The sequence below is a fragment of the Scyliorhinus torazame genome, chromosome 5 (genome assembly GCF_047496885.1).
Source record: "Scyliorhinus torazame isolate Kashiwa2021f chromosome 5, sScyTor2.1, whole genome shotgun sequence".
NCBI classification, from domain to species: domain Eukaryota; kingdom Metazoa; phylum Chordata; class Chondrichthyes; order Carcharhiniformes; family Scyliorhinidae; genus Scyliorhinus; species Scyliorhinus torazame.
In genome coordinates, this window is record NC_092711.1 from 162715713 (window position 1) to 162728334 (window position 12622).

Genomic DNA, 12622 nt, shown 5'->3' on the forward strand with positions numbered 1-12622 from the left:
CACTCCCTCCCTATTGATTGTAACACTAATTCATCCCACTATCCTCCTCCTGCTTTCCCCCAATTCTCCTCCCCTGAAGATGCTGACTCTCGGGTTCAGTTTCACTCTCACCTATTGCCCTCCCCAATATGTCACCCAGGTGTCTAAAGTTAACAAACTGTTTTCTCAGTGGGACGTCACAATCAAACCCAGTGACTACCCACATGTGCTTTGTGTCAGGGTGGGGTCCCTGCGCCCTCTTTCTCTCCTCCCTCCCCCCCCCCCCCCCTTTTATCCCAGTCCCAGGAGTTTGGTGACTGGGCTACGGATGGGTACTGGCGGCTGAATTTCCCATAGTCCCCCGCGCCGGGAAACCGCTCTATCCACAGCGCCGGGGGACGGACGGACAGGGACTGCGCATGTCCAAAGGAGAGGAAAAGATGTGCATTGCCATTTAGGTCAAAAGGGCATCCACGACCACGTGACATCCGTTGCTTTTTTTCCAGTCGGCCAGCAACCAATGGGAAGAGTTGGAGGAATGGAATGACTGTAGTCCTCCAGCCAATCAGTGCGCGATGCAGACTGAAACGTCCTGCTGTGCCCAACATCTGTGAGTAAAACACTTTCTTTTCTCCTCCTTTCCATTTCGTTTCTCATTCTGACCTTCAATTGTTCACTTGCAGCAACTGAAGGGAAAGGAAGTGAATCCAGGGAGGGTGCAGACTCTGCAAAGCTTGGCCCAGGTCTCTCTCTCTCAAAGACATTGACATCCTTTGCTCCCTCAGCTTGACACATTTATCTGTCTGGCTAAAAGGATTCATAGAATACTCAGTGCAGAAGGAGGCCAATTGTCCCATTGAGTCTGCACCGGCCCTTGAAAAGACCACCCCACTTAAGCCCACCCCGTAACCCAGTAACCTCACCTAAACCTTTTGCACACGAAGGGCAATTTATCATGGCCAATCCATCTAACTTGCACATCTTTGCATTGTAAGAGGAAACCGGAGCACCCGGAGGAAACCCACGCAGACAAGGGGAGAACGTGCTGACACCGCACAGACAGTGAACCAAGCCGGGAATCAAACCTGGCACCCTGGAGCTGTGAAGCAACCCGCCTAACCACTGTGCTACCTTGCTGCCCCTGATGGTCTCTTTCCTATTGTTCACAATTAACGGGCTATTTCCCCAGGAGATGGCTGACATTTAAGGGGACAGTAAATTAATTTTGGATTGAAATATGTGTATGTAGTGTTGTTACATCATACAGATTAGATATATTATTGGTTCTGTAATAAAGCACATTTATTATTATTTCCAGTTGTGTAATATAGTACTGTAGAGCTACATTATATATTTCCAGAAGAGAAAATGCTGGAAAATCTCAGCCAGTCTGGCAGCATCTGTAAGGAGAGAAAAGAGCTAATGTTTTCGAGTCCAGATGACCCTTTGTCAAAGGGAAAAAAGATAGAAAGTGGGAGATATTTATACTGTCGGGCGAGGGAAAGAAAGATGAGTCAGAACCACAGAAACAAAGGAAAAAGAGTGCTAAAGGACAGCACAGTAGCACAGTGGTTAGCACTGTGGATTCAGAGCGCCAGGGTCCCAGGCTTAATTCCCGGCTTAGGTCACTGTGCGGAGTCTGCATGTTCTCCCAATGTCTGTGTGGGTTTTCTCCGGGTGCTCCGGTTCCTTCCCAAAAGTCCCAAAAGATGTGCCATTAGGTAATTTGGACATTCTGAATTCTCCCTCTGTGTACACGAACACGTGCCGGAATGTGACGACTGGGGCTTTTCACAGTAACTTCATTGCAGTGTTAATGTAATTCTACTTGTGACAATAAAGATTATTAATAAAATAAAGATTATAATGGCAGTCCCCAGAGAGAATAAAAGGTGTGAAAGACCAAACAGCAGGGAAACTAAAATCAGAGGGTAAGCTGTGACAGATGTAGATGTGGGGGGAGGGGGGACATGGTTGGGAGAGAGGTAAAATGAGAAAAAGGGGGGAAGCAAAGGAAACAAAAGGTAAAGAAAGGGAGGATAAGATAGGGGGAAAGAGTGAGGGGCAAATATATATATATATGAAGAAAGACAAGAAAGAAAGAAAAGGTAATAGACAGTTAAAATGGAATGGAATGAAAACAAAGGGGTTGAGGTGGGGTAGAGCTAATCATCTGAAGTTGTTGAATTTGATGTTGAGACCGGAAGGCTGTAGCGTGCCTAACCGGAAGATGATATGCTGTTCCTCCAGTTTGTGTTGAGCGTCACTGGAACATTGCAACAAGCCAAGGGCAGGCATGGGAGCAGGGTCTTGTGTTAACATGGCAAGCAGGGACAGCACGGTGGCACAGTGGTTAATCACTGCTGCCTCACGGCGCCGAGGTCCCAGGTTCGATCCCGGCTCTGAATCACTGTCCATGTGGAGTATGCACATTTTCCTCGTGTCTACTTGGCGTTTGCCCCTACAATCCAAAGATGTGCAGTTTAGGAGGATTGGCACGGTAAAATTGTCCCTTAATTGGGTACTTCAAATTTATATAAATAAATAAATAAAATGGCAAGCAACGGGAAGGTCAGGGTCCTGAATGTGCACAGACCTAAGGTGCTCAGCAAAACGATCACTACCATCTAGGACAAGAGCAGCAGATACCTGGGAACCCCACCACCTGGAGGTTCCCTTCCAAGTCACTCACCAGACCAACTTGAAAATATATCGCCGTTCCTTCACTGTCATTGGGGCAACATCCTGGAACTCCCTTCCTAACAGCACAGTGGGTGTGCAAGGAGGCCACTTATCATCACTTTCTGAAGGGCAACTAGGGATGGGCAACAAATACTGGCCTAACCAGCGACGCCCCAATCCTGTAAATTAATTTATTTTAAAAAATTTAGAGTACCCAATTCTTTTTTTCCCAATTAAGGGGCAATTCAGCATGGCCAATTCACCGACCCTGCACATCGTTTTACATTGTGGGGATGAGACCCATGCAGACACGGGGAGAATGTGCAGACTCCACACGGACAGTGACACGGGGCTGGGATCGTCAATGAATTTAAAGACAATGTAGTGAAGCTTTGGAATTCTCTACCCCAGAGGACTGTGGAGCCTCAGTCATCAAGTATTTGCAAGTCAGAAATTGGCAGGTTTCTCAATATTGAACATACCACGGGATATGGGGGATATGTGTGGGAAAATGGTGCTGAGGTAGATCAGCCACTGATCCCATTGAATGGTTGAGCAGGCTCGATGGGCTGAATGACCGACTGCAGCACCTGTTTGTTATGATCTCTGTGTCCAGGACAGGAAGCAGTGAGCATGGATCTGTCAATCAGCCTGAATCAGCACCATCAGGAGAATTGGGAGAGTGACTATTAGATACAGCAGAGTGAGAATGGAGGGAGAGTGTGTGGGATGGAGATTTGCAACTTTTGGGGATCAAGAGAGGAAAGAATGTTCCAGAGAAACTACAATTGTCAGTTCTGAATTTCTATCCTGCACTGACAGTGATGTCTTTTGTAAACTCCTTTTACAGAATGTTAAAAGATAGGATTTACAGACCGAAATCTCAAACATCCGTCTAGTTCTGACAGTCACTCGATTCATCGGCCATTATCTAGAAGGAGTAATGTTTGCCCAACCTGTTTGCTTCAAAAGATTTCATTGTGATTGGAAAAGCACCGAGACACACGCACTGACTGTGGGAAGAGCTTTAACCAGTTACACAGCCTGAAAAAACATTGCACCTTTCATAGCGAGGAGAGACCATACACGTGTTCTGTGTGCGGTCAAAGCTTCAACTGATAGTCCAACCTGGAGAGACTCGAGGAGACCCAAAATATGGAGAAACCGTGGAAATGTGGGGACCGTGGGAAGGGATACAGAGTCCCATCAGAGCTGGAGATTCATCGACGTAGTCACACTGGGGAGAGGCCATTCACTTGCTCTCAATGTGAGAAGGGATTCACTCAGTTATCTAGCTTGAATTTACATCAGCGAATTCACACTGGGGAGAGGCCGTTCACCTGCTCTCAGTGTGGGAAGGGATTCATTCAGTTATCTCGCCTGAATTTACATCAGCGAATTCATACTGGGGAGAGGCCGTTCACCTGCTCTCAGTGTGGGAAGGGATTCACTCAGTTGTCCAGCCTGAAGATACACCAGCGTGTTCATGCTAGGGAGAGGCTGTTCACCTGCTCTCAGTGTGGGAAGGGATTCTGTCAGTTAATCACCCTGCGGGCACACCAGCGAGTTCACACAGGGGAGAGGCCGTTCACCTGCTCTCAGTGTGAGAAGGGATTCAGTCAGTTAATCAACCTGCGGGCACACCAGCGAGTTCACACTGGAGAGAGGCCGTTCACCTGCTCTCAGTGTGGGAAGGGATTCACTCGGTTATCCAACCTGCGGAGTCACACATTTGTTCATGCTGGGGAGAAGCCATTCACCTGCTCTCAGTGTGAGAAGGGATTCACTCAATTATCCAGCCTGCAGACACACCAGCGAGTTCACACTCGGGAGAAGCCGTTCACCTGCTCTCAGTGTGGGAAGGGATTCACTCAATTATCCAGCCTGCAGACACACCAGCGAGTTCACACTCGGGAGAAGCCGTTCACCTGCTCTCAGTGTGCGAAGAGATTCACTCAATTATCCAGCCTGCAGACACACCAGCGAGTTCACACTGGGGAGAGGCCGTTCACCTGTTCTCAGTGTGGGAAGGGATTCTGTGTTTCCTCGTCCCTGCTGAGACACCAACAAGTTCACAATTGATTACAGTGATGGATTCTACTGTCATTGTTTCTGCTTCAATTACACCCAGGACTGCATTTCGTTCTCTCTTCTCTTTCAGTGAATCTGAGACAGGAAAAGTGATGCAACTGTGGCGAACAAGAAATATTAAAAATTCATTAGATCAAAGGAAGAGGTTCTTAAAATGGCCAAAATAAGTGTAAGCTTAAGGATTGTGAACTTGTTTTAGAATTCAGCAAAGAAGGATCAATAAACTGATCAAGAGAAATTAGAATATGAGAGCAAACTGGGGAGAAACATAAAAACCCACTGGAAAAGCTCCTATGGGAATGTGAACAGGAAAAGATTAGCAAAGACCAATGTGGGTCCATTCCAGGCAGAGACAGGAGAGTTTATAATGGGCAATAAGGAAATGGCAGAGAAACTAAACAATGTGTGTCTGTTTCACAGAGGAAGATACAGAAATCGTCCCAAAAACACGAGAGAACCAAGGAACTCGTGAGCAGGAGGGACTGCAAGAGATTAGTATTAGTGAAAAAGTAGTACTGGAGAAATTAATGGGATTGAAAGTTAATAAATCCCCAAAAGCCGATGCTCCACATCCCAGAGTGTTAAAAGAGGTGGCTGTAGAGATAGTGGATACATTGGTGATCATCTTCAAAATTCTATAGATTCTGGAATGGTTCCTGCAGATTGGAAGGTGGTAAATGTAACCCCACTGTGTAAGGAGGGAAAGAGAAAACAGAGAACCACAGACATTAGCCTGACATCAGTAGGAGGGCAAATGCTACAATCTATTATAAAGGTGTGATAACATACGAATTAGGAGCAGGGGTAGGCCACTCGGCCCCTCGAGCCTGCTCCACCATTCAATAAGTTCACGGCTGATCTGATTGTAACCTCAACTCCACATTCCCGGCGACCCCCCCGATAACCTTTCACCTTCTTATCAAGACTCTATCCAGCTCTGTCTTAAAAATATTCACAGACTCTGTTTCCACTGCCCTTTGAGGAAGAGAGTTCCAAAGACTCGCGACCCTCGGAGAGAAAAAGTTCTCCTCTGCCTTAAGTGGACAAGTTATTAGTTTTAACATGACTCCCAATTTCTAGATTCTCCCACACGAAGAAACATCCTTTCCACATCAAGGCCCCTCAGCATCTTCTACGGTTCAATCAAGTCACCAAATCTCTATCGGACACAAGCCCAGCCTGTCCAATCATTCCTCATAAGACCAGCCTCCAATTCCAGGTATGAGTCCAGTAAACCTTCTCTGAACTGCTTCCAACACATTTACATCATCCCTTAAATGAGAGCAATACTGTACACAGTGCTCCAGATGTGGTCCCACCACAATGTCCTGTATAACTGAAGCATCACCTCCCTACTTTTGTATTCAATTCCCCTCACAATAAACAATAACATTCGATTAGCTTTCCTAATTACTTGCTGTACCTGTATACTTGTCTTTTGTGATTCATGCTCTTGGACATCCAGATCCCTCTGAGTCTCAGAGCTCTGCAATCTCTCACAATTTAGATAATAAGCTTTATTATTCTTTGTGCCAAAATGAACAATGTCACATTTTCCCACATAATACTCAATTTTACAGATGTTTTCCACACTCACTTGACCTATCTATATCCCTTTGTAACCTCCTTATGTCCTCTTCACAATTTACTTTCCTACCTATCTTTGTATCATTGGAACATAGGAGCAGGAGTTGGCCATTCAGCCCGTCGAGCCTGCTCCACCATTCAATACGATCATGGCTGATCATCCACTTCAATGCTTTTCCTCACACTATCCCCATATCCCTTTGTGTTATTGGTATTTAGAAATCTGTCAGTCTCTGCTTTAAACACACTCAATGACTGAGTTCCCACAGCCCTCTGGGGTAAAGAATTCCAAAGATTCACAACTTGTAGATTTCTATTGATCAAATGATTGCCCTGTTCTATTCCCGTATCCCTGTAGGTTTATTTCCCTCAAAGGCCCATCCAATTTCCTTTTGGAAACATTCCATCATCTCCGTTTCTACCCCCCTCCTCGGAAGTGGGTTTCTGGTAATTCCCAAATACTGCCAAACTCTGGTTCAAGTCTAAGATTTTCTTCAAATGTAAACAGGAATCAAAGGGCAAAGAAGGAGGCCATTAAGCCCACCATTCCCATGCTAGCTCTTTGAACGAACAGTCTAATTGGTCCCATCGCCCTACAAGTTTATTTTCCTGCAGAATCTGTCCAGTTCCCTTTTGAAAGATACAGTAGAATTTACTTCCTGCACCATTGTCAGGCAGTGAATCCCAAATCACAACAAGTCATTCTGTTTTAAATCTAATACCGTCATGAGATACTGTGTTTGGATTTTCACAGGGTATTTGAAATGCAGTGAAAAACATGGTTGTTACATAAAATCAAGTCTCAGTCTTTGTGAGTGATCTTCGTGAGTGGACCGAGTATGATATATCTAAGTTTGACAAGTTGTAAAAATAAATTACATTTAATTGAGCGGCACAGTGGCACAGTAGTTAGCACTGTTGCCTCACCCCACCATGACCCACGTTCAATTCTGACCTTGGTCACTGTCTGTGTGGGGTTTGTACGTTCTCCCGTGTCTGTGGGTTTCCACTGAGTGCTCTGGCTTCCTCCCACAGTCCTAAGATATATGGGTTAGGAAAATTGGCCCTGATAAATTGCCCCTCACTGTCCAGGGATGTGCACGTTAGGTTATGGGGTTACGGATGAGTGGATAAAAGCTAATTACTGCGGATACTGGGATCTGAAACAAAAGAGAAAATGCTGGACAATCTCAGCAGGTCTGGCAGCATCTGTAGGGAGAGAAAAGAGCTAACGTTTCGAGTCCAATGACTCTTTGTCAAAGCTAACAGACAGAGAAAGTGGGAAATATTACCCCGTTTCCCTGGGTTTCTGTGGCTATGACTCATCTTTCATTCTCCACAGTATAAATATTCCCCACATTCTCTGATTGTTAACTTTGACAAAGAGTCATTGGACTTGAAACGTTAGCTCTTTTCTCTCCCCACAGATGCTGCCAGACCTGCTGAGATTTTCCAGCATTTTCTCTTTCGTTACGGGTGCGTGGATATGGGTAGATTGCTCTTTGGAAGAGTCGGTGCCGACTCGATGGGCTGAATGGCCTCCTTCTGCACTCAAGGGATTCTATATCTATTTCTACAACACCTTTCATGACCACACAATCTTCTAAAGCTTTTTACAGCCTTTGAAGTAGTTTTGAAGTTTAGTCACTGTTGTAATGTCGGAAATTCTGGGTATGCCTCATTAATAATATTTTGTTTAAAAGATCAATCACTCGTCCAACTTCACTGTTATAAGTAACAAGGTTAAGGAAGCCATGTTAAATTCTGAAACTGGACCTTTATTTTAAAAATTCATTCTGTATAAACCAAACTGTTTCTAGAAACTGCTGAATGAGGCGAAACTGTTTAAAGTAACATTGTTCCAAAATTTTGTAAAGCTACAGGGTATCATCCTGCCAAAGTCTGGCTCAAGTCTAAGACTCATTGTTCAATCCAATCAAAGTTAGTAAGAAAGAAAGTGATTGTCTTCCATAAAAGTCTTTTTCAACCAGTGGATATTGTATTAACCAAATGTATTAATTAAAGATTACTGTATTAATTAGCTACCAGTCAGTAACAGATGACTGATTCAGTAATGAGCCTTAATTGAGTTACAATAAAATAATCAATAATGAATCAGTAGTTACAGTAAGAGATTGAGTTTTATTTGCTGTAAAAATGTAAAAGCTTAATTGCTGTGCATGTGAAGAATGTGCAATGAGGATAAATGTACTGGAAAGAGAGACCTTCAACCTCTGATTAGCCTCAACATTTGAAACTGTATGAATAAGGGATTGTATAGAATCAGATAAAAGGATATTATGAAACAGTTCTATTGTATTCCTGTCTGAGATAATGAGAGAAGGTGGTGTCAGTAATTAGGATCCAATTAAATTAATCTAGTGACCAAATTGACCAATTGTCATGTTACAACAGGCCCAACTCTGACGTGAGGTAATGGTCACTTGGGGACAAAAGTAGAGGTTCTGAAGGTCTTCCTTGCTGGCCAAGTACTGAAGACTCCCGAGGCCGAGTTCCAAGGAAATTACTGTCAAAGAAAGAGCCAGACTCCCGAGGCTGAATCCCACAAGAATTACTGTCAAAGAAGGAGCCAGAGTGGGTTACGCTTCTACAGACTGATCACCCACATGAAGTTGGAAAAGTCAATGTCTTAAAGTTGTTCAGTAAACCTTTTTCATTTAATAAACTTATTTTTAAATTTACTATCCAGAGAATACTGCCTTTGTCTTAATTGGTTAAAGTCTTGTCTGAATTTATTAATTGGTAAGTTGGGGGGTGGCTGAAATCAATTAAGTTCCGGATAACAACATCAGATAACATAAACCTTCAATTTAAAAACTTGCATTTCTATAGCACCTTTCACACCCACGATGTCCCAAAGTGCTTTACAGCCAATGAAGTACTTTTGACGTGTAGTCACTGTTGTAATGTAGGAAACACAGCAGCTAATTTACATGCAGAAAGATCCCACACACAGCAATATGATAATGAGCAGATGATCTGTTTTTAGTGATGTTGATTGAGGGATAAATATTGATCTGGACACCGGGGATAACTCCCCTGCTCTTCTTCAAAATAGTGGCTGTGGGAACATCCACCTGAGAGGGGCAGACGGGGCCTCAGTTTAACATCTTACTTGAAAGAAGGCTGTCCTGACAGTGCAGCATTCCCTCAGTGCTGCGACGACGAATGTTGGAACTGGTTTTTGTCCACAGGTCCCTGACTGGGATTGTGATCCCACAACCTTCTGACTCAGAGGTGAGAGAGCTGCCCACTGAGCCATGGCTCACGCTATAGACAATACAGAGTTAGAAAGGGAAAGTTACCCTTTAAAACCCCTACCCTTTGCCTCCAGTGCCTAAATCTAATCATAAAAACCCCCAGTATAAATAACATATTTCACTGACAAATGTTGAAGTGTTGATTTAGAGTCACAAGTTTTAACTTCCCATTTGAGCCTCGGGCACTTGTCTGTGTATTGCTCATGTCAATGACAGGCAGGAGACGGAATTGTGGGCTGAGTTGGATTGGATTGGATTTGTTTATTGTCACGTGTACCGAGGTACAGTGAAAAATATTTTTCTGCAAGCAGCTCAACAGATCATTAAGTACATGGGAAGCAAAGGGAATAAAAGAAAATACATAATAGGGCAACACAAGGTATACAATGTAACTACATAAGCACCGGCATTGGATGAAGCATACAGGGTGTAGTGTTAATAACTGGGGCTGATTAGCACAGGGCTAAATCGCTGGCTTTGAAAGCAGACCAAGGCAAGCCAGCAGCACGGTCCGATTCCCGTATCATCCTCCCCGAACAGGAGCTGGAATGTGGCGACTAGGGGCTTTTCGCAGTAACTTCATTTGAAGCCTACTTGTGACAATAAGCGATTTTCATTTCATGAGGTTAGTCCATAAGAGGGTCAATTAGGAGTCTGGTAACAGCGGGAAAAAGCTGTTTTTGAGTCTGTTCGTGCGTGTTCTCAGACTTCTGTATCTCCTGCCCGATTTAGCTGAGAATAACGGGGCCTGTGCCCCAGTTGGGAAACTGCCATGGGCGTCGCACTAATAGAGAGACAGGAAGGTGCTGGAGGACTGACTGGGAAATGGGCCTCCAACCAATTGTTATATTGGTCACTCAGAGCTAAAGATAAACTTGTCTCTTTAAATACATATACAAGGAAGAGGCTGCAATGAAATCTGTCCCTTTTAACCTGCACAAAAACAGGAGACTCAGATTCACAGGCTGCAGGAGGAGTCCAATCAGCCCATTGTGCCCCTGCTATCTCTTTGAAAGGTCTCTTCTGATTCATCCAACTGCTCTGCCCTTTCCCCACAGCCCTGCAAATTCTTCCCTTTCAAGTATTTACTCTTTGGAAAGATACCATTGAATCTGCTTTCAGGCCGATCAGAACAACTCGCTGTGTCAAAAAATAAAATAAAATCTCATTCCTCCCTCTGGCTCCTTTGCCAATTACCCCAGAGGGACTCGCTTTCTGTTAAAGAGCCTGTCAACCCCTCTCACCCACTTTCCCTAAAGTGCATCAATCTAATCATGAAAAGTCCAGAAAAATAAAATATTTTTCTTGATACAAGTTTATTAATGAAACCGAACATGGTTTAAAAAAGCAAAAATGACTTGAGGATCAAAGACAACCAGAGTAAAAGGATTTTCACAATGTTCTGGACCTAAATGGTTTCTCTTTGGCTCCTCTGTACCCTGTTCCTGTGACCCCTGCTTTGGGCACCGGGGCGCATTCAGCCTCTTTGAGGATCGATGAGTATGAAAGCTCTATGTGTTTAGGTTTGGTGATGTCAGTACATTGTAGTCACTAAAAAGAGCGGTGATTCCATGGAGAATAGCTGGAGTCAGCCATCAGGATCAGTTAGACATCACCTCATTAACACGTTTGTGTAATTTATAAATTATCCTGTACGTAAGCTCGGTGATGAAATGTCTTCAGTGGTTGTCTCTTTAAGTGTCAAATACTGTACTGTAGCTTTAAGAATAAAAAAAACTGGTGTTAAGGTCAGGAAGGGGTCAGAGTACCAGCTATTCCAGAACACCCTGTTTGACACAAGTTTTAGTTCATCGTTAGAAGAGGCTCCAAGCTGATTGCCTCAATTTGTTGTGGGGAAGCTGGTAACACTTTTCCCATTGGTCAAGAGTCAGAAATATTTGGTGAAAAAGTTGTTCATTTCGATCAACAGCTGCATAGATTCGGGTTCAATGTCACAAAGTTACCTTCAACAAGGTCCATTCAGTAACTGGAGTCCATGCTGACTCTGTAGAACAATCCAGTCAGTCCCATTCCCCCCCGATGTCCCTGTTCCCCTGCAAGTTTACTTCCTTCCAGTGCCCATCAATTTCATTTTGAAATTGGTCGTTATCTCCAATTCCTCCACCCTCGTGGGCAGTGAGTTCCAGGTCATTACCACTCGCTGTGTAAAAATATTCTCCCTCACATCCCCCTGAAACACTTACCCAAAACCTGAAATCTGTGTCCCCCTCATCCTTGTCCCATCAGCTAATGGGAACAGCTTTTCTTTATCCACCTTACCTAACTCTATCATAACCTTGTCCACATCTATCAAATCTCCCCATAACCTCCTTTGCTCCAAGGTGAACAACCCCAGCCTGACATCGACAATAAAGGATAAACAAACAGATTATGTTAATACCTGAGATCAGATGGGAATGTTTGATTGTCCTGGACAGAAAGGAATTAGAATAACTCACCTTGGATGTAGTTAACTGGAATGTATCAATCTGGTGTCCACCTATATTCCAGTGAGATTCAGGAACGTGTAGATGAGATGAATAAGTTGCCTTTCTGTTGACAATATTTTGATCAATTACCTCTGAACCTTAAAAGGAAAACCATGGGTGGGATTCTCCGTCCCGCTGCACCAGTTGTATATGCGCCACCCCCTCCGGCAGCGGGATTCTCCGTCCTGCCAGCCGGCCAATGGGATTTCCCATTGTGGGCAGCCCCACGCCGTTGGAAAATTCCCGGGTGTCAGTGCACTGCCGGTGCAACGGAAAATCCTGACAGTGGAGAATCCAGCTCTATGCTTAAAATCCGAGATGCTGTCTGACATATCATGTTCATAAAGAGAGACATAAGCTAAGCTTTTGGGACAACAGTCCTGTGAAGTTTTGATAAGATTGTGTGACATGTTGAGGGACAACGATCTCAACCAGTGGAGAGACATGGTCACTGAACAAAGACACAAATATGACTGAATCTATGTCTGTTTAAGAGTGATGCCCTCGAACAAA

The 12622-nt window shown here is 44.2% G+C and overlaps 1 protein-coding gene across 1 annotated transcript; it reads left to right on the plus strand.

Moving 5' to 3' along the window:
* The first annotated feature begins 295 nt into the window (after positions 1-295).
* LOC140422251 (uncharacterized) lies at positions 296-9041 on the plus strand. The gene is made up of 2 exons (XM_072507282.1): positions 296-589; positions 3512-9041. Exon 2 carries the CDS (start codon positions 3817-3819, stop codon positions 4741-4743), a length of 927 nt encoding a protein of 308 aa, XP_072363383.1. The 5' UTR covers positions 296-589; positions 3512-3816; the 3' UTR covers positions 4744-9041.
* Positions 9042-12622: the final 3581 nt, after the last annotated feature.

Bases quoted from the DNA above. Each gene is read 5' to 3' on its own strand.
- LOC140422251 (XM_072507282.1), top strand. From the start codon at position 3,817: ATGGAGAAACCGTGGAAATGTGGGGACCGTGGGAAGGGATACAGAGTC.